At 47.8% G+C, this 22,757-nt stretch overlaps 1 protein-coding gene across 9 annotated transcripts in view; it reads left to right on the top strand.

Annotated features, from left to right (window-relative positions):
- The window catches only part of LOC119431325 (uncharacterized), a 179,698-nt gene extending 157,356 nt beyond the window's left edge, over nucleotides 1-22,342 (top strand). For 8 of the 9 annotated variants that reach the window (XM_049657473.1, XM_049657475.1, XM_049657472.1 and 5 more), the window contains 9 exons: nucleotides 126-206; nucleotides 5,394-5,866; nucleotides 6,572-7,313; nucleotides 7,986-8,226; nucleotides 9,302-9,483; nucleotides 14,422-14,734; nucleotides 16,812-17,016; nucleotides 17,899-18,166; nucleotides 19,712-22,342. In XM_049657473.1, the coding sequence (XP_049513430.1) occupies nucleotides 126-206; nucleotides 5,394-5,866; nucleotides 6,572-7,313; nucleotides 7,986-8,226; nucleotides 9,302-9,483; nucleotides 14,422-14,734; nucleotides 16,812-17,016; nucleotides 17,899-18,166; nucleotides 19,712-19,752 (2,546 nt within the window). In that variant the 3' untranslated portion in view covers nucleotides 19,753-22,342. Of the gene's footprint in view, nucleotides 1-125; nucleotides 207-5,393; nucleotides 5,867-6,571; nucleotides 7,314-7,985; nucleotides 8,227-9,301; nucleotides 9,484-14,421; nucleotides 14,735-16,811; nucleotides 17,017-17,898; nucleotides 18,167-19,711 lie in introns of those variants that run through there. The other variant, XM_049657480.1, reaches the window with a different exon arrangement.
- Nucleotides 22,343-22,757: the final 415 nt, after the last annotated feature.

The raw sequence follows: 22,757 nt of genomic DNA, 5'->3' as shown, positions 1-22,757 counted from the left end.
TTTTATTAGTTTTACGGATCACTGCCGGTACTCCCGCATTATACACCAGTTAATGCTTCTTCTAACGAAAGTTTTGTCAAAGTGCTTCAGACTACACTAATAACTTGCCTCTCACCGTTTTCCAGGTGACTTTGAGAAACGGCTGAACATCCCAGTCACACCAATCTGTGATAGAGATAGGACTACGGTAGCCAAGATACAAGCTGGTGAGTTTGCCTGTCTGACATCTCTCGCGTTGTCGCGCGTTCTGAAGTGCGCATTGCCTTGTCCAGTCATCTTGTTCAAGTGAACGCGTCAGGTTCAAGACAGCGTGCTGCTGCGTTCATTGCGGGGCACTTCCTAATCCTATACCCGGTTTATTCCATTGCAATTATACGGACGCCCGAGGCACCTTTATTGTGCGTTCTTGCTCGGCGGCGCAGGCGCGGTACGCGCGCGGATGCTATGATCGAAACTCTCCAGTGACGCAGAGTGAGTTTGGCCGCAGGAACGACGAATCAAAGCCGTACGCACCGTCAACTCTACGCTGAATCGCCAGGGCGGCGTTCTAACTTCTGCCTGCAGGCATGAACGTTTTGCGCACGCACACGGTAGAGAGTTTTAGCGTGTCCGGTATTCCGCTAAACAAGGGTAGATCGCGTGGAATAGCGGGTGAGCGGCGACGCAAACGTGAGTGTATCCTGCACAGTGCATCCGCCAGATGGCTGCACCGTGCAGGCCAAACTCACGTTTGCGTCGCCGCTCACCCGCTATTCGGCGCGATCTACCCTTGTTTAGCGGAATACCGGACACGCTAAAACTCCTCACTATATGCACACTAAGGGTTCCTGCTGAGCTGCTGTGCGCATGCGCATTGGCCTGAGCGCAGCGGGCAGTAAACGTCAAGTCAGCGTTATCGAATGTTTTACTGGACGCCGACTGATACCAGCGCTTTCCCGCACCATCTCATTAGGCCAGCGTAGTGAGACGCCTGGTAGCTGTCAGGGCGTTGTTTCTTCTGCCCAGCAGGAGTTGACTTGCTTGCTGCGTATCGCCAGCGTGTGGCAGCCGAATTTAGTGAGGGCACCGTGCCACCGTCCGAGGAGTCCAAGCTCAAAGCTAAAGCTTTCTATCGTTGTCAGAGCTTGGCGCTTTGCTCGGAAGTTCCAAATGTTTGCAACGGCCGCGATTAACTCGGACACTTTAAACTTTGCCTAAACATCACCGATAGCGTGCACCTCACTTCAGCTAAATATAAACAAGGTACCCGTGTGCAGTTCAGCGAAGACACCGAGGAACTTCGTATAGCGCGGAAAAATAGGGCGAAAAAAATCAAAGGCTCAGTAACTACGTATTTGCAGTGCTTCTAATTAGACAAGGAGCTTTGTGATACATTAGAATTAAAAATGCATTCATTTCAACGAATTTAAATTTGGTGTGTTGTATAGTTCTTTTAGGAGTCTGTGAAACATTGCCGAAACAGCAATATGACGCTCTGGAAGGCTGAATAGGTAATCTTCTACAAAGAACGCAATTAACCTGCACAGGCTTAACGTTTATCATTCATCACTCGCAGTATGATCCCTATTTTAACAAAATAAAAATAACGTGCATCGCATAGTTCACCTAGAAGACCGCGAAAACGAAGTACGCGCCTTGTATAGCGGGTATTCAGCCACTATTTTCAATGCACATAACTTATGAAATTCAAAATTTCTGTACGTGTCTATTATAGAGTCGACCACAGTTTTTTCTTCTTTTTCTCTAAATATGATATCTCTAGTTGTTTTTGGTCATCCCACGAAGCGGGGAAACACTGTAAGCGTTTCATGTAATGCGTCTAAACGGGACGGAAACGAGGTTTTAGAAATTTCTTTTATCACCTAATTAACACATTATCTTGAAATTTGCCTGCATATTATCCCTAATATTCCGCACGTTTTCTGAAAATATAAACTTCTTGACTGTTCTAGTTCTTTCAGATAATCGTAAGAACAGGCATATAACATTTTCGAGCGCTCCTTTCTTTTCATCCCTTTAAAACCCTTCCCCCGTGTCGGGTAGCAAACCGGACGTGCGCCTGGTTCACCTCCCTGCCTTTCCTTTCTTCCTTTTCCTCCTCCTTCCTTATACGCAGTAACATCTTCGCAATAATTACAAACAAAATTAAACGCTTGTTTGTAGATAAGGATGTTACAGGAAAAAGAAAAATTCCATCGAAAGTTCTTTATGTACACGGCCTGGCGGGTACCGTGTATGCACGCAGGGAAACGATGTGCAAATGCTACGGCTGGTGGCGGGTACCGTGTATGCACGCAGGGAAACGATGTGCAAATGCTACGGCTGGAGCCTATTACAGTACATGCATTTCAATGTAGAAGTCTTCCGTTTCAGCAACATCAATTGCACAAGGTTCCTCTCTACATTTTTTTAATCTAGTCATCTAAACTACGAATGATTATCTATCTTTAAAAGCTGTGCGACTGCATTGTTAAACACGCACCGAACTTTATTTCGAAGATTTGAAAATCTGGCTTAAGCCTATTTATTACCCCTATGTACGTAAGCATTTTTCACAAGTTTAACTTTTGCCTAATGTTCTCGTCAGTTTTGAGGTGGTTCCAAGTCAAGTCTCTGATTATCGCCATTTTGAATCTTTAATGTGGACTCTTAGCTGAACTAGCGTCTCTCAGAATTCGTAAAACAAAAACTTCTTAGTATTCGAGTATGGTTTTAACCTTTTTTTTTTTAGTGCGACAGCAATTTGTGGACGCTTTGACAAACATTCGCGCGTTGGCGCCCTCGTACTGTCATGACGTGGAGGCACATTAACGCTCACATTATACCAAGGAGGTCATAAAAAGATATTTTTTAAACCTCTTTGGTGCATACCATACCGCGTTGCATACAGTGGTCGGAATAGTGCGCGCAGTAAACGTCAAGCTAAGTTATCTAATGCTGGGGGGGGAAGTTTAGCTGCGGCAACAAGCACCTAATGCTGCTTTTTATTGGTCGGTCACTGTCGTCGGCGTCGCCGTCGCCGTCGCCGTCGCCGTGAGGTTCCGTGACAAACGCCCGCGGGCCGAACGCTGCGAGTGAAAGGGCGCGAGGGATTTCCGGGGAGTGAACGCACGGCTGAGAACAAACGGTTCTGCGCGTTAAGGGCTGAGAAGTAGGCGTCTCTTTCCTCCTCTACAATCACCATATATGTAGTGATGAGGGAGGGGGAGGGAAGGGAGGCGACGTTTAGCTGTGGCACCCAGTGCTTATTTATATCAGAGGCTGATTACGCCTACTTCTGCGTGTTGCCGGTGCTGCTGCATGTCCAAGTTTATACAGCTGCATTACTCCGATAGCTCTCTTCAAATTTGCTATCGCAATTGATGCTTCGCCTTTCAGGTGAAACTGCGACAACTTTTTTGTGCGAACGTGGGCAAAACGCCGACGGCGTCGACAACACAGAACATTGCTAGCATTTGCTATCGCAATTGATGCTTCGCCTTTCATGTGAAACTGCGACAACTTTTTTATATCGCGCATATTTCTTTGGCATCCCCGATAGTGTGCATTTTCACTCCATGCATTAACCTCTTATCCTGATTTTTTTTAAAACCTCCTTGGTGCGTACCATACCACGTAGTGGTCATATTATCATAAATAGATATTATATTACTCTAGATTCGGCGCAACACAGAACATTGCTAGACATTATAGACTATATGCGATATATATATATATATATATATATATATATATATATATATATATACATATTACATAAATAGATATGTAATTACTCTAATTCTGACTCGCTTTAAAACGCACAAAAATCATTCTTCCACCTTAAATAGCTTTCAATTGAGTCTACAGCACCTTTCTGTAATTTTCTTTTTAATTGTACGCATTTATCGGCAGTCGGCTATAACTGGTGACTGAAGGGGCTACAGTCGGTTACGGCCTTGTCTTTATCACGTCCGTGTTGTTAGCTTTTAACCACCATTGTTCATTGCACTAGTTTTGATCTGGTTATGTAATTTGGTCTTTATGTAATTCTGTTTGGCCTTGCTTACTTTACCGCATGTTAATTCTCATAAATCGCTGTCCACCTTTATGGTTTGAGCAGCAATTCGCCTTATAACCGGTAATGCTACTTCTGTCACCAGTGATAGTGCCTAAATCTTTGTGCTTTTCCTTGTGCAGCACCACCGTGCTCCTGACTGGCATGTGTAAATTAGTGGATGTACAAAGAATGCTATTTATTGCGATAGCAATTATATGGACACTCCAGGCGCATTTCTGCCGTCGCCGGGAGGCTCCGTGTAAGTCCAAGGGCGATAAAATCGCCGCCGCGCGCCGTAGGCTGTATGTGCGAGTGAAAGCGTGCGAGGGTAAGCCGGCGATCGTGGCTCAATCTCGCACACGCAAGGGACGGAAGCGGGAAGGAAGCGCGCCGTCTTCCAGTCGCGCGCAACGCTTCGGAGAGAGGGTAAGGAGGGGGGTTGGGGGGGGGGCGTTCTGCGCCACGCGTATGCGCCCGAGCCATAGTATCTGGAAGGCCATCTGCGGCGGGGACAGAGTCCGCCCTGCGCTGTGTTTTCGCGGCTTAGTTGGCGTTGATGCGAGTGGCAGCACAAAGGTCAGTGCGCTCGCTGCTGCTGCCGCCGCGCTTACTCACTCCAGCGTTTTGACAGCGAGTTTCCGCGGTCGTGTGGGATGCGTTCATGTTTGCTTGTACACGTGACACCACGCTTGTTAATTTAGTTAGTATTCCTACGCTTACAAGTTTATACGACCGATAAAACTACTATCCTTACTTCGTATATAGCTGTCGACTAATTTGCTATCGCAATCGATGCTTCACATTTCGGGCGAAACTGCGACATGCTTTTATTGGACATCGGTGACTGTCTTGGTTTATTCGCCCTCCCATCAAAGATAATGTTGTTGGCGATTGTTGTGTGTACCGCCAAACGCTTTCGAAGGTTGGTCCAGACATGAAGAGGCGTCAATAAGTGCGCACTGTTTACAAGGGCACCACAAGTTTACTGCAAAAAATACTTGAGAGAGAGGAATAAAGGGACAGACAGGGAGGTTAAACAGATGGCAATAACCGATTTAATACCCTGCTCTGGGGAAAGGGGGAAATGGGACCATGAAAGGTGAAAGAAAAGAGAAAATGCTTCATTTTGGCGAGCACAGCCCAAGCGCGAAAAAGAAAAGAAAATTGAGCTGTAGTGTTGCAACAGCTAGGTCAGCTGTTTAATGTAAGCGCACTATCTTCTGCGTTTAGCCGCCTTCGTGATGCCTACAAGGGTATAACGTAACCAAGAGCCAGTAAGGTGCGCTGCAGTGCAATTTCGCTCAGGATGTGGCGGACGCCTTTTTGACTCGTGCCTGTTGGTGACCGCGCGCAGACTTCTTCAAGTTCGTGGTGAGCCCGCTGTTCGAGATCTGGGACCAGTTCCTGGACACGCCGCTGTCGCGCGAGCTGCTGCGCAACCTGTGGCTCAACCACATCCAGTGGGAGAAGAAGGTGGCCGCGGCCGACGACTCGACCACGGCCGCGTCGGCGTCCTTCGAGACGGACCTCAACGCTCCGCTTGCTTCGGAGGAGGACGAGGGCGACCTGCTCGACTTCGACGACGACGACGAAGACGACGAAGAGCTGCCGCCGCTTCTGCGGCGACGCAGCGCCACGGTGGCCCGCTACTCCTGGATGGAAGAGACGTTGGGGTCGAGCGCTTGGGGCCGCCGACACAGCATGCCGCTCAGCCTGCCCAAGCTGCCGTCGCGGACCGTCATCCGGCGCCGAAGGCAGTCGCTGCCCCTCGCGGTGGCCAAGGGGGTCACCGCCGCGGCAGCAACGGGAGGCCTACAGCCGCCGGAGGTGAGTCTTCTTCATCAACTTCCTTGAAGTTATGGCATGTACCAGTTTCACTACCTTTCATACCAGTTTATCACTACCTCATTCAAAAAAGACGACGAGGTTACTGCAAGATGGGGGACTTAAACAAGGTGAACACTGACATGAACCACGGAAGGCTTAGCCCAGCACCATTGTTTTGACGAAGAGGGTGATCTCTTTCGGTGCATTAACGGCTCTCCTTGGCATGGTGGGAGCCTAAGCGACTACCCTCTTCAATTTCTTCCCCTAGGGAAAGAGGAACAGAGACTCATATTCGTCAGAGCAACAGGTGCCTTCCTTGGTAGGATTTATACAGCTCCCTCTAACCCGAGGGCGAAGACTCGGGGGAAGTAACCTCTTCAGGTTCTCGCCATTTGGGGAGCTAGAAAGTGGCTTGTCTTCAACAAGACAACAGCTGCTATATACATCGGAAGGTTTAATCGCAAACGCTAACCCATGATTGAGGATGCAAGTGACTACCCGCTTCAAAACCTCACTCATTGGGGAGTCTTCGTCAGCTGTCATCCGGACGAGGACATGTCCTTTCGCCGAAACGCCGGCTCTGGGCTTATACTTCCCTTGTTCGCGCACTGTTGACCTCATTCAAGATGTTTTTGGGTTTGAGTTCGCGCCATTTACTTAAGGCGCGCCAATGCTACATTATTATGCTTTTCCGCCATCTCGCAGGAGAGGCCCTCGTCGCCGGCGCTGTCGGCCGAGAACTTGCAGCCGACGACGAGCCTGCTGTCGCTATCGAGCACCCAGGAAGGGGCGCCCATCAGCACGGTGCTTCAAAGGGTTTCGCGAGAGAGCGAGCGTCGCTTCCTCGTGCATCAGCCCATATCGTACCCGCCGTACCGCAGGACCTCGGAGCCCTTCGTGGCGACGCCCTCGAAGCGCGCCTTCCCGCGGCGATCCGAGTCCGTGTTCGCCTTCTCGTCTTCCATGGAGGTTGAGCTGGGCGACGGCGAAGACAAGGAAGGCCACAGCGGCGACGAGGTGGAGGAAGCGGAGCAGACTTCGGAAGAGCAGACGACGGGGAAGACGAAAGAGCAGACGACAGAGCAGGCGAAGGAGCAGACGACGGCGGAAGAGGGGCAGGGGGACCGGGAAGCAGTCGCTGCGGAGGAGCACGCTCAAGAGGCTGACTCGCCGGACCGGGAAGACTCCTCGAGCTCAAAGACTTGCAAGAACGGCTGCGGAACGCCCTCGCCGCCGCCCTCTGCCGTGACGTCGCCCGCCGGAAATGACGTGACGCGAGCGAACCCTGGTGGTGGGAGTTCACCTACTTCTGCCACAGTTCGGGAACGCGGGCAGCGCGATGCGTCGGGCGAGTTGACGTCGGGGAGTTCGCGGGCGAAGCCGCCTGCTCAAACGAAGCGAGCTCGCCTGCAGCGTACACCGGCGCAACTCGCCAACCGGCCGCGCGGTGAGTGCTTCAAACGGTGCCACGAGTGCTTTCTAAGACGCTCCAGAGAGGCCCTATAATTCTTGGTATCGACATGTGTTGGCGTTGTTTTTTTTTTCTTAGCTGGCGAAACGCTGGCCTTCTGACACGTTTTAACCATCCCATTGCCTACGTGTCTGGCGTTTTTAAAATGTCTCGTCAGAGATTTCTAGTTGTTTTGAACCATATCACTGAAATGTCATCTTAAACGTACCATTGCAATGGGGCTCCTAAAAACACCAATTGTTTATCTTTGTTCTCTTGCAATTCCTTTTGTGACAGCTTATTTACCCACATCCTACTGCCAGATTATTGACCTTTCCCTTATAACGAGAAACGCGACGACATCCCAATGTCTCATGAGAGAAGTATTGTAACGTCTATGGACACAAATTCATAATCTGTTTGGGCTTGTACCACTGCTTGGGCTCGTACCACTTGTAACAATGTGTTGGGTTCACCACGGATGGAGGGGACAGGGAAAGGGAGAAGAAGATGGCAAGGGATGATGCTATGTTACAATGAGTTATATACGAATGGTCCAATAGGCAGCATTGGCACTGTATGCGCACTAAACTCGCAAGCAATGCGTATACGCATAATCTGCTGTTCCCTCGTATTTCTCACGACGATGCAACTTCTTCCCGTCCTCAGCCCCACCATCGGTCGTTCCAACCACGTCGTCACCCAAGGCCACATTCACCATCGAGCCTCCGCCAAACGAGGGCACTTCCTTCGGCCAGAAGTTTAAGGGCCTGGAGACAACCACGTCGCTGGAAAACGAGGAGGCGCCGATGCCATCGTGGTCGCATCGCTTTAGCCTGACCAACGAGCGGGAGGCGCACCAGATCGAGTTTGACCACCCGCCCGAGGCCTCGTGGAGAAACTGCGCCAGGTGCGAGAAGTGTCTCTGTTTTACTCGCATGCGCAATCTACAGATTCGTAGGCTCCCCGGGGGTGCCATTCTGTACCTAGTCAAACTCTGCCTTATTGCCGTGTTCACCATTTTGCCTGCTCTGATTTGCCCAGAGGGCTACTATCACCTCTCTGATTGGCTGTGGTGGTGTTGGTGGTGGTGGTGTGTTTTAGCCGCAGGTGGGTACCCGATTCAGATTGGCTCAAAACGCCACCATGGTGAGTTTGATAACGGGGTGAAATTTGTCGGTTACCAGAATATCAGCCTCGGGTCTCGAACCTGAGAATCGCAGGTGTACGCGCTTACGATTGCCCCTTCCTAGGCTAATTGGTTCATACCTATTGAAAAGATTAATGAGCGTGAAATGAAGACTGAGGTGTAGACAAGACAGAAGCCTTCGATGTACATGCAGAGTGTTGTGATCGGGGTGGGGGGGGGGAGGGGGGGTGACCGAAAATTGAGCAGCCCAAGATAACGATAGCCTATAATAAATAATGTTCGAAAGAAGTTAACAACTAATTGTGAATAGGTAGGTTATAAACGAAAGAACCAGAATAAATAGAGTATATTTAATGAAAATGAAGGAATAAATGAACACACACACACACACACACACACACACACACACACACACACACACACACACACACACACACACACACACACACACACACACACACACACACGAAAAAAATCAATACATACATACATACATACATACATACATACATACATACATACCTCATACATACATACATACATACATACATACATACATACATACATACATACATACATACATACATACATACATACATACATACATATCAAATCAAATCAAATCAAATCGAATCAAAACCTAAGTTGGCAGTAAAAACGATAAACACATTGAGGAGAGAGTATAGCAATTCAATTGCGTAGAACCTATACGAAAGTCCTGAACGCAAATTCGAAATATGTAAATCTAATTCGAGAAGGCCCGCAATTTTTAAAAGGTCCCAAACTGCCACCTCAACATACCGTCCGCGTCGTGCGCTCTCCTTATCTTTCCCAGGAACAACCGGAGGAGTTCGGCACCAACCGCTCTGGGCCTGGAGCGACAGGTGTCCTTCCTCGACGACCCTGCGAGAGTGGCCGGAAGTGTGTCCGAGACCGGAAGCGCTGTTCCGGCTTGCGGCCTGGTCGGCGCACTGCGGCGCCGCTCTTCCATGCCGTCCGAGCAGCAGCTTGTTCACGGTACGCTTTTTTTTTCTTTTAGGTCAAATACATTTCGCACTAGCCTTCGGGAACCTTAGATAAGCGCGCACGCTTATAAATGGTGCACCAAAATAATGCCTCCTGAAAGGCAATGCAAAAGCTCATGCAGGAGGCCCTAATTGTCGCTCTCGGTAGCAAGAGGTAAATTTCGTCTCGTCATGTTATAAGTGTGCCATGTAGATCCCTTAAGCACGTTATAAAATGTATCGCTAGAGTGCAAGTCTTGCAAACTTAGCTTGTTATTATACTTGCATTGCATTGGTCCTTTTGAGTGCTAACCACAATAGACTTTTTTTTAATCTGTATATTTGGCTGGTAAGAACAAAATCTTATCATATTTTTCGTAGCAACATGGGAACTTAAATCCTGTGACGTTATGAAGGAAAGTGTTCCCTTCCCAAGCGACATATAAAACGCGCCACCCGGCATTCTGTGTTTATTTGTTGCATGTTGCGTTGGGGCTCATTTAGGAACATATAAAATGTTTAGCTGTTGAAGTATTCCCACGTTGGAAATGCTGTTTTAACTTCTGACCACCGATCCCATAATATATTTCACCCGGCTTATCTATGTCTACAAAATCATAATTGTGCAACGCATAAGAGCTGAAAATACCAGCATTCATTACACAAAGCTCATTTATATCTAGCTTTCTGAAAATTTGATTCTGGTTTTTACTCAAAAGTACAGTCGAATTTTATTGTTTGTCTGGGCGCAAATGTAAATCCTAATTCGACACAGTCCCGCTTCACTTCCGAGCTATGCTGATAGCAGCACGCATTACAGTTTAGTGAGATGCTTGCGCGGCCCTCTCATTGCGTTGCTACTACAGCCAGCCTCAGTAACGATAACGATGGGTTTCTTGGAATAGCAGGGTTACCATAAAATTCAGTTCGTGTCCATACTTTCCTTAATAAACGCATGAATAATATCTGGCACTTTTATGTGGTCTTCGATGTTCAATACTACATGAGCTTTTGCTGCGTTTGTATGCGTAATACAGTAGAACCCCGCTGATACGTTTTTCACGGGACCGTAAAAAAAAAAAAAAAATAAAAAAAAACGTAAGAGCCGGGAAACGCAAGAGCCGCGAAACAGGAAAAATTGAGAAATGGGAGTAGTGTTGAACTGCACACAATATTATTTTAATTCTTACGTGTGAAAAAAAGTAGTAGTTTCGCCCGACAGCCGAAGTATCGATTGCGATAGCAAATTAGTAGACAACTATACAAAGTAAGAATAGTAGTTTTATCGTCCGTATAAAATTGTAAACATACGCTTATTAACTATATTAACAAGCATGGTGTCAGCGCCCACAGGCAAACATGAACACATCACACTCGATGAGCGCGGACACGCGCTGTCAAATGCTGGCGTGAGGAATTTAAGCGCCGCTGCAGAAGCGAGTGAAGTGACCTTCGTGCTGTTGTCTATCGCTTCAAAGCAAACTGAGCGCCGAGAACACAGAGCACGCACAAAGCTACGAGCCGCCGACGCACCTACACTGCGTAGACTCTGCCCCCAACGTAGATCTCTTTCAAGATACGGCCCGCGCGGCCGCGCGCCGCTGCGCAGTACGCAGTCGATTCCAGAGCACAACTACAGTGGGCACAACGCTTCCCGCTATCCCTCCCCCCTCGCTCCCTCGCCGGTGCCTCGAGCGCAACGGAAGAAGGCGCGCTTCCTCCCTGCTTTTCTTTCTTTCGCGCGCGAGTATCAGCGGCGTTTGATGTTTGTAGAATTACAAAAATGTAACTTCTAATTACGCTCGTATCTATTATAATTAACGCTCCTTCCATAAAAAACACAATTTATTATATTTGGTGCGAAAAACATACACCTCGCTAAAAATCAAAGTGCACTTGCTAAACATAGCAGTGCTGACAGCGACGCTAGCCACCATGTGCTTCTCTGTGTTCCTTTGCGGCGGAGCGAGTATGCTGATTTGCACTTGAACGTTTATTTATTTCAATAGAACTGTTTTGAAAAACACTCGACATTATTTTTAATGCAAACCATAATTAAATTCTCAGCTTTACAACAACAAGCCTGGGCACGAGAGTACTCCCTTCCGCCGCTGAGGGAGATCGCCGATCTCCCTTGACCAAAAGCTCCGTTAAACTCCCTTAGGGGAAGGGCGACCGTGTGACATCGCATGCATCTCCCTCAACATAAAGACGACGGAGTTGAAAGGAGTTTGCGGATGCCCGTCTGACAGGGGGTATTAGACGCGGTCGTCGGCTCCCCTCGCACGCTTGCACTCGCGCATATTGCACACGGCGCGGGGCGACGGCGTTATCGCCCTTGGACTTCATACGGAACACCTATGAGCCAAAACCAATTTTAGGGCCGCAACGCGTCAGAGACACCATCTTTAGATAGCAAATACGGATCTCAAGGGCCATACTTTTGCTGACGGAAACCGAAAATACGTCATAAGTGTCGCCCCCGGCACTTTGGGCGGCCAATGCCATCGTCAAGCCACCAAGCCAAGTGACATGAAAAGTCAAAAATGGCCGCTCAGGCCGGCGCGGGGTGGCAGTTCGCAACGTATGATGCGGGAACGGTCCCACAGTTGCGACGTAACAGCGGGGTTACCGATGCATTGGGTTCTATGGGAGCTGTGCCGGGACCGGCCGAAAACGACGTAGCAGCCGAGAAAACGCAGCACCCGGGAACGTAGCAGCGGGGTTCTACTGTAAATGTCTAGTCTTTGCTCGGGCGTTATAAAGCACTTGATGTCATCCTGTACAGCAACAGCCTGTTGTTATAGTTTCTGTCCTGTAAAGCATGCTTTACCTTCTTGGCGTTTCTATTGAGGCGAAGAAAACCTGCGAGGTCAGCCTACTTTGTGATGAAAACTAAGTAGCGGAATTTCGACCAAGATTATACATTAGCATCGCACTCCTAACACACACAAAAAGCGTGCATTTATGGGAAGTTTTTCTTTTTCTTTATTCTTTTTCTTACTTAAAGACTGCCAGAAGCAAGCGGTGCCCTTTGTGTATAGGTAGTTCATCGCACAACAAAACCTGTATAAATGTGAGTTCGCTTATCTGTGAAGTCTGCTAGGTTGTTCATATCCTACTGAATTATATTACAAGCTAGAACCTTCGAGCGCTGTAATTGTCTATTGTGATCAGTGTCGGCGTGAGAATATTGTATTACCGCGCCCTTACGTAACTGTCCCGCTAGCGTTATAAAACTTGAAGTGGGTGCTTGCGGCGATGCTACTACACTGCGAAAAGGGATTTGCACGCACGATGTTCAAATCTTATTCCCACGTTTAACATTTCCCTGACCACGCAGACAATGTTTCGGGAAAAACTAAGAAGTATCATACATTATGTTTGTTTGGGTAGGTAGTCATTCGACTGCTATTTTTTCGCCCTAGGGTAAAGCAGGCTTCATGTAGGCCATGCTTAAAGACGGCCTGTAACGCTCTTTGTGGGAGGTGTCAGTTGTGTTTGGCAGTATAAAAGGCATACTCACAACACTATTTAAAGAAAAAAAACCGTCTTTTTATACTTCTTATAACAGAGTTCTCTGATATAGAATACTTCGGCTGCTGCCACAACGTGGTAAAATGCGCATTCCGTCACGCCCAAAATCGTGCAAAGAATTTGCGTCGACATGACCTCGGAATAAAGTAGCGTGACAAAGGTTAGCGCGCATTGTCAGCGCAGGGGTGTCGTTCTATGCCATGAAACTGCATCACTGCCAGCGTCAGAGATGACATTTCTCATGTGTTTGCCGTTAGCAGAAGGCACTGCTTTGTCGTGACATGCGAAGGAATCCGTCCTATAGCCAGCGTGCTTAACTCTTCGTTAATGACGGCTGTTTTGCTAAGTTAAACTAACAGGCAGGGTAGCCTTTCGGCATTGTTGTGGTCCATGCAAGTTTATTTACCGTGTTCAATTCTGGTTACAGAGCCTTTCGTTCTTGCGTGATGAGACATAGGGCATACACGGAGTTTCAAGTGACGTGACACGAACGAGTGCAAGTACAAAGTAATACTCTCTATGACTAGTAAAATTTTGCCTGGTTAGACTTTTTGGAGCGACACGTGACACACAATAGGTTTCAGGCAAGACGCTTCCCGAACTATAGCGCGCACTAATAGCACATTCGGCCGGTCGCTTTCGAGCGCTACTGAGCACATTCGGCTAGTTCTTTCAGAGCGCCGCGCTCCAGCTCCGAGCGCTCGGATGTGCCCTCAGCTTCGACTTGAGGAGCGCGAACGCTGTCTGGCGAAGTTCCGGTCACGTGGATCCTGCAGCTTCCGAAATGGGCGTACCATCTGCCACAGCAGCGCGCCTCTTGGAGTCTCGTTTGCCTATACCAGAAAATGGGCCGACGCGTTTCCTGTTGCGACCTCCGATTGCTCTGGCGAGCGGCTGCGCGTTCGGCTCGGGCGCGCTTTCTCCGGCTCCTACCAAGAGCGCGCTCCGCATCGTGACAGTCCAAGTTAGAACGCCGGAAGAAATCAGCCGAATTTACTTTTCAAAATCAAATTCCAAATTCTCGCTTATAACATAAATAGTACATAGCTGTGCATATGTAGAACTGAGGTCCCGAGGGTTAATCACTGTTGGCGGGACCTTTTATATAAGTAAAAGGAATAGAAATGCCAAGTAAAAAACACATCATACAAAAGAGAGCTTGCTTACAAAAAATGGGCGCATGTGTAACTGCATCGAAACACAACACTTCGATAGCGTACACGAGGATGTTCACATGTAGATGGAATTAATTGTGGCTAAAGAACATTAAGCATAACTCGCTGTCACAAGTAACACGCACGCACACAAACACACAAAATCAATCAATCACTCAACCAATCAATCAATCAATCAATCTCGCGTTATGGCCAGTGAACTCCGCGCTGAACTTCCCGATTCTGGTGTTCCCTCGCAGAGCTGAGTCGCTCGGAGCTGGTCAGGCTCGCTGCGGCGGCGGCACCGGCCGCGACGTTGGCGCGCCGCCCCGTGCAGCGCGAGTTGATCCGGCGCCACAGCATCGGATTCCTGGAGCCCGTGGCGCCGTCGTCCGAGTCCGAGGGGTCGTGCGCCACCTCCACGGCGTGCAGCACGCGCCGCGGAAGCTGCGCGCCACCCCAGCACCCGCGGAGGAGGCACTCCAGCATCAGCTCCAGGGACGAGGACGAGACACGCGACCTGTTTCTGCCTTTCGTCCCGGCGCCGGCGGCCGCGTCGCCCGGATCGCTCAGGTAGCGGAACGTGAGCGGGAACGCGGTCGAGAGAAATATCAGTTTCGCAGATGCAGGCGCATTACCAACAGGGAACTGGAAGATGGGCGAACTCAGCGCGAACTTTCTGGATGTCGGGGAGCACTTGACACTGGGGGAGCACTTGACAGTTTGTAAGAATCAAGTGCTCGGTAGCACTTGATTTTTACAACTACATTCCTGTAAAGCGTGCTTCTTTGCATATGGAATATCATAAAGGAGAAGCATACTTGCGACGGTACGTATCCGTATTGCACTAGCGTGTTTCTCAGCACTGTGCACTCGTGCGTTTCATTCTGCGATAGTATTTGAGGATAGTTTGTCTGGTTTTCGTTGCCTCCGTCACGGGTATCATCACTATGCTTAGGGTAATCGCGTTTGCTTGGGGAAGGTCACCAGGAAACAGAACTGTTAGTTCCCACCTTGGGTTTCGTCCCTCCTCCGTGACGCATAATCGTCCTCCTGTTCCCTTACCGAGTTTGCCATAGTTTTAGTTGCCATTGCCCTTGTCGTTGTGATCTTTCTATCAGTTAGCGGTCTCATGGGTCGCACTTGAGGTGTTCTTGGGTGGCACTTCTACAGGCAACTGCCAACATTTTGCCAGACTTGCATTCATTAAGGCAAACACAGGTGAACTTGCTAGAACATTGGCACAAAGATGCAGTCGTAGAATATTGATTGGAATGTGCTCGTAAAGATGACATTGCAGTGTTAATCACTACAAAAGATGCAAATAAGTAAATCCACTGAAGTGACGATGCCTTCCTAGACAGCAGTGAGCCTCACTTGTGGCTGTAAAAACATTGCAAGGTAAGAGTAACATATACGAGAAATAATGTGAAATTCCCAAAAGACACATTGCACTCTTGTCAATACAACTGGTCATTCAACATGCAGGCATCTGAATAATGCCTACAAGTACCATTTTCGTGTAGCTGATCAATGTACATGCACATTGCGACAACTTTCTGTGGCGCCAAGGAGAAAACTGCTATGAGGCTGGAGGTTCTGGGCAGTTACCAGGTCGCCAAGCAGTCCATATCAGTTTCACACCATCACCAGTTTCTGTTTGAGCACCTTGTTTGTTTGACATTTTTTTGACATGCTCAGAACTTGAATCTCAAGAAAATAAATGCTTTAACGAATTCTACCACAATGCTGGTTGATTTGTTTTTAAACTTCGGAGAAAGCACTCTTGGTCCACAGTTTATGTTGTTTAAGTACGTAGAACACTGCTGCTTCATTGCTTTTAATATTGCGCATTGCGCAAGAGTAGAAATTGCACTCTTTGGTTTTGTGAATACCATAATGCACAACACATAGGACAGGACAAAAAATAAATGTAACCATGGTATTGAGAAACTCACTAGCTCAATTCTCTGCTCATGTGCAGCATGTATGTTTTGTCTTTCTTTTACAGCGGAGCTGTTAGAACCTCGCTATAACGATAATTCTGTCGTCCGAAGCTTCGCCCAGCTGGGAGAGAGAGAGCTGAGAGAGAGTGAAAGCAAAGTATAAAAATAGCATCGCGCACCATAGCGTATGCGAGGTGGAGAGAAGGAGTGAGGCAGGTGGTAGTGGGACGGGTAGAGCTGCTGCCGACGCCGACCGTTTACACGTGTTCGCGCCTGGTGTCCGTGGATGCAGCCGATGCCTCTGGCGGCGGCTCGGCAGGTTTTGACCAGAGAACTGGACATACTGGATTTCAGAATTACTGTGGCTTTGCTAGAAGGGAGATTACTAAGCTTAGCATTCTCAATCTGCACTGGCATGTCAAAAAATTATGCTGGCTCTGCTATCGCGAGCACCAGAGACAAGTGGAGATGGCGGAAGCCCAGCAAAAGTTGGACTAAGTGTGTGGTTTGCCACTACTTTACTAGGCTTTCCCCAGCTCCGTTGGTCTCTGGTGTTTGCAATAGCAGAGCCACGCATAATTTTTTCATCCTGTTGTGTGCAGTGTTCATCCTGGTGTATAGAACACTAAAGCATTAGTCTCCTTTGGGCCAAAAGGTTTCATAGGTAACCAACAAACCTTTCTTTCTCCTCTCCTTCTTTGTAGACGACGTCGAGGGTCGCTGCCAGCTGACGTGCCTCTGCCACTCATGGTGTGCACTGCCGAAAAACCACAGCAGCAGGGCAGCCGAAGGGTCGTCTCGAGGACCGGAGGTGCCGGAGATGCGTCAGACACCACGAGGAGGCGGGGCTCGACGGGCGAGATTCTGAGCGCCCTCATTGGTCCTTACGGGGCACTGCATGCATTGCAGGTAATGAAACAGCTCCTATTGCTGGACCTACATGGAGCGTACTTACACTGTATTTTTGGTGGCGCACCACCCAGTGTAGGTGCCTCTACTTTGCCAAACTTGAGCAGCTTCGGGGGAGGAGGCTTGTCAAGCTGGCAGTTTGCATCATCTTTTTTGCCGACACCTTGCTGCTTTTTATGGAGAAAGTAAATGTTCCTTTCATTGATTGTGTACAACGCTGTATACCAAAGCCATTAAAAAAAATTGGTACTACACAACGCACTTTACTGTCCTGGCTTGCATTTTCCTTCTCTCAGCACTTGCTCTGTGACTATAATATATCGCCGGCAATCTGTTCGACACATCACGTCAACAGCCGGACCTTACATCTTTCTCTTTACTTTGACTAGAATACCACTTACACTTGTTTCCTATCTAATCTATACCACCAGCTTCTTGCCTCTTAACATTATGCCTGTCATGTTTCATTCCATTGCTTATTGCACTTCTAACTTCTCGACATGCTTTGCTCTTCACGTTATCCTCCAAGTTTCAACCCAGCAGGTTAGTACTGTTTGAATGCAATCATGTCCAAGTTTCTCATGACTTGAGAATGCCTCCTGTATGCACTCTGACCCATTTTTATTCATCTCATTGTCCTCCTTATTATCTGACTCCCTCATGGTGACCAGTTGCCCTCTCCTTTACTACATGAATAGTTTGAATACTAATTACAGACTTTTGCTCCTTTTCCAGACTGTTGAACATTATCTTAGTCCTTTTCTATTGCATTATATTACACTTCAAGGTCATTGCATTGCATTACATGTTCAGTAATTTTCCCGGCTCGCACAAGCCAATACCAGCGCTACGTTATGTGTCTCACATGCCCTCCTCTCACAGAACCTTCCTCGGCGTGGCTCGGGTGGCGGTCTGGAGCTGCTGAGTGGCCTGTGGCGTTCGCGCACCCTGCTTGGCTCGGACTGGTCGCCAAGCGGGGCACCGCCACAGCCGGTGTCTGTGGCTGGCCGCTTCAAGCTTCAGCGCCAGGCCTGCTCACTCGAGTCGACCAGTGTCCAGTCGACGTGCTCATCGGCCGCCGGCAGTGTGTTCAGCAGCCAACGCAGGGGTTCCTTCCCGCAGGAGTTCTCCCTCTTTTCCTTCAGCTCGGGTGAGTTGACGCCGAATGTGCTACGTACCTACAACTTAAATCGTTTTATAGCGTAAGCTGTTATGGGCTCATTCGAATAGCCTTTTCGGTTCGCAATGGTGTCCGCCGCCTCCGCCACCACCGTTGGGCACCGTAACCGCTGTTGCCGAAAATGCAAAAAAGTACCCGGTTCCCGCCGGGATCGAACCCATGCCCACTGCGTGGGAGCCAGATACTCTACCACTGAGCCACGCAAGCACTTGCTATCGGGCAGTGTAAAATGTGCTATAAATGCACCCCAGGCATGCGCACAGGCACAGACGACCCGAGCCTCCGCCAGTATGGTGGTGCCATCTAGGTAAGGCACCTGCAAATGCATTGTGTGCATGCGCAGATGACGAGATGCTATTCAGACGAGGTGCACAATTAAAAAAAAGAAAAACGCGATCCCTAGCTGCCGCCAGTATGGTGGCGCCATCTAGGTGCCTGCAAAGGCAGCGTGCGCAGGCGCAGACGACGAGATGCGATTCAGACGAGGTGCGCAATCAACTTGATTCCGATGTGAGATGTGCAGCCACGTATTCTGGATACCCCTTCGGTACATGTTATGGCGTCTCCTCGCAAGGTATGAACCGCTGCTGCAGAAGCGAATCGTACAGCTACGTGTGCGGCTACAAACAGGCATCATCAGGCTCAGCAGACTGCTGTGCAGAGAGCATTACAAGCCGCAGCTCGCCGTCGACGTCGGCGGACAGTTCAGATCGTTGTCGTCAAAATGAGGCGAAGAGACTTTGTTCGCGAAGACCCTGGTGTGCGTGGTACCAAAATTGGAGCTACTCTTGAGCCGCTCCACCAGCTTACACTGTGACTGTGCTGCGTGTGCCGCGCAGGCCTGTGACGTTTTTCATATTCCTCATGAAAAAAAAAAGCGAAAGGCATTTCTCATATGGCTGTTGCTGAGTGCACTTGCCAAAGCAAGTTCAGCTCTCTCGTGTACGTAGTGCTGCTGAGATATGTACGGTGCACGGGCTCTTGCTTGTCAGTCATTGCTTCAGGCATGCATTGGGGAACTGGCGCTAGCGCAGTCCAAATACTATGCTTCTTGGTGATGCCTCCATATTAAAAAAAGTTGGGTGTTGATTTCATGCGGCACCTTTCTCGATGACACTTTAGCACTTAATATAATATTTGAGCAGTTCATTAATTAATAATAACTAATTATGTAATTAGGTGACCTACAAAAATAGTCTTACTTGCTCCAAGTGACGGCAAACAGCATTACCTTGGTTCTGTCCAGCTACATGGCACTTGCATAGTTTTAAACATTTTGGCAGCTGAAAAAATGTACTGGGTGTCCCAGTAACACCTGGGACACCCAGTATACTTTTTCCTTGTAAATGGGTAGCAAACCGGAGGTGTGTCTCGTTGATCTCTCTGCCTTTACTTCTCTTTCAAACCCAGGTTAACGTTTGTGCACGCACAGTGACACTATACCAATGTATTGTTTGTCTAAGTTTGAAGATTGTAACAATCTTTCTGGCATCTTTTCTTTTATGACTGAAACAGGAGAGCTCTACTGCTGCGACGATGGCGGCGGAGGTGACTAAAGGCCATGCTGCACCAGTCCTTGCTGGAGGAAGGAAAAATGCCAAGCTCTTCACGTGGCAAAAATCGTCATGCCCACACCTTTACAAATGAGTCATCCGCATCATGTAGGAACACAAAACAAAAACCAATGTACATTATATATGTATACATATATATATAGATATATATATGTATATATATACACAACAGGAGCAGCAACACACTGCCGAACATTGAAACACATCCAAACGGCGCCACATCACCGGCGTGCTGTCATGTGGCAGTACAAAAACTATGCAAGCGCGGGAGCAACGCGCGTCGCCGCCACTGCCGCCGCCAAGCCAAGTGACTGGCCAGTCAGAAGCTGTCATCTCCGAAGACAGCATCTTGCCACGAGGGGGGTTCACAACCAATCAACCAAGCCCAGTTATCGTTCTACTACTACTACTACTACTACTACTACTACTACTACTACTACTACTACTAGTGTGTGATGCTCGGATCGCCGTCATTGGCAAGACCAGACTCTAACAGTGCGCAGGATAGCTGCTGTGGTGGTTGTGTTCTGTTTGGTCGTCCGGAACATCCAAAGTTGCAGAACGGCATGGTCCTACCCCACTTTCTGTCTTAACCCGTGGCACCGACTTCTAACTGTCGGGCTTGTAGTGGTCATTTGTGTTCTCATTTCGTTGTGTTTCTTTGTGACGCCATATCAGACAAGAGACTGGAGATCAAGTGTTTTTAGATCGCAAACTTTTTTTTTTAATTCCTTTTATCCTTGAAGATAGTTCACATCCTGCTGCAACTTCCTCATGTGTGTTCTTTTTTTTTCCGGAGTGTGTTTGCACGTCTTCCTTCCTCTTGAATCCAGAGAGTGTGATGAGTGTATGTCCAGTTTTAATGTGTGTCTTGGTGTGGCCACATCTGAGCAGTGACCTTGAGCACGTGTGTTGTGTGACCTGATTTTTTTCCCATTAAGATCAACAGGGTGGCCGTGTGCTAGATTTCGATGATCATTCGCTCGTACACCATCGCAAAATTTTTCTGATTCATAGAGATTGTCGTGCACTCAAAACAAAAGGTTACTAATGTGAAGTTTTATGCGATGAGCGATTCTGCACATCCAGCGGATTCAGTTGCTGGTGTTTTCACAGTGCACATTGTAATTAATCAAGCGTGGTTCATGTAACTCTAGGAACACAACTAGCACTTGCACATCTTGCTTACTTCGGAGGAATAAGCACATGTCACCTTACTTATGGATCATCGACGAACTTCGTTTGATTCCTGTCATTATTGATTTGTGTGGAGATGAGTACCTGAGCTTCAGCCATCAAATTGAAATGTCATACTTCTTCCACATTGCGACAAACCCCTGTACAAGGTGTTCAGTAGGTTGATCAAATTGAGTGCCTAATTGCACTAAGTAAAAATATATAGATGCAACACAAGAGCAATTTTTCAGGGTGTTCAAATATGTGTTGTCTTCGAGCTTTTGTTCTTCTATGTGTAAAGGAGGAGCAAGCTGAATTCTGTAGCAAAATACTATTACGTAATAATGATTAAGTTAGCAGGAAAAGTAGTCTGCAGTCGGTCATAATTTTTAGCAGCCGCATGCAGTAAAAATATTTCACGATAGTAGTACTGACTTTTCATTACAAGCACATGCGTTGCTGTGTTCTGCTCTGGATTTAATTACATTGCATTGAATTTTCCTGATAGCTCAGCGCTGAACACCCATGCGTGATGGAAAGCTCTGCAAAATGGTCCTTGGTCCAGTATGTTCCATAATACTGTTATTCAAGCTTGTTTTATTTGGTGTGTTATTAGTTTGTTTCTGCTTTTGTGCTTTATTACCTTTAATTCACCACACTTTTCATGTTGTGTTCACCTGAGTTTGTGCATTCTTACATTTTGATGTTTATTTAGTTTTCTTGGATGCCTGAAGCAGCTCCTCTGTAGAAGGTATGGATTAACGGGTCATGAAAACTTTGTGCGCAAGTTTCCCTGCAGAATTGCCAAGTTTATGTTGGACGTATTAGGTGACGAAGATGTTCCTATAAAATTAAATGTAATTTTAGGTAAGGATGTGTTAGCATGCAGGCAACTTGTGGCAAATGCATACACCCTAGTATTTCAGGTGAAAAATGTTTTTTGTACACCAACTGCAAGCATATGTAAAGTGTTCTGCTACTTTACATTCCCCCAATTGTTCTTTTGGGCTTACATGAACAACACTTTCTCTATTAGCCTATCAGCAGTCTACTCTGCTTGAAACATGCTACTAGTGGCGTAGCCAGAAATTTTTTTCGAGGGGGGGGGGGGAAACACACTTGATTGAAGACGGAGAGGGAGGGCACCTGTCCCCCCCCCTCCCTGGCTACGCCACTGCATTCAATACAAGCTTTCTGGGGGAAGGGGTAAATTCATAGAGACGGCTGTAATAAGCAACGATTTCTATGAACTGGAACTAGGTGCCATAGACACTGTATCGACGAATGCAAGTCACTGGGAGTAATCTCTTGTCGGGCTGCTTGTGCATGAAGCTTTCCTCATGACCTGACTGTTTGAGAGTTCATTAAATGCAAAGCCTACCTCTCTAGAGAACAACACGCGTCTGTTTTGTCTCCCTTCCTTATTATTATTATTTGGTTTGTATACATATAACACAAGGACACGAAGGAAATAGGGAGGGAGCAAGCTGACAACTGCCACCGAGAGGGGCACAATGCCTGCCTACTCATTTAGGAGGAGGGAATAGAGGAAATGACATCAGTGAGGAAAGAAAAGAGGAAATGAAGAAATCCCTTTTTTGCTCGCTCATTAGCATAAGTCACAGAGCTGCACAAGTGGCAGGATTGTAAAAGTTTCTTGCCTGTCACTGAACGGTGCTTGGAACAAGCGTGGCAATCGTGTCTGGCCTTTTTTGTTTTATCAATGTTGCTCTGGACAACCATCTTGGCCATATGCTCATACAGCAAATGCTGAGATGCTAAAAATACTGAGCTTCAACTATCCCTTCAAG

This window comes from Dermacentor silvarum, chromosome 10 (genome assembly GCF_013339745.2).
Source record: "Dermacentor silvarum isolate Dsil-2018 chromosome 10, BIME_Dsil_1.4, whole genome shotgun sequence".
In the NCBI taxonomy this organism is placed as follows: domain Eukaryota; kingdom Metazoa; phylum Arthropoda; class Arachnida; order Ixodida; family Ixodidae; genus Dermacentor; species Dermacentor silvarum.
This window is presented reverse-complemented; position numbering and strand designations above follow the sequence as displayed.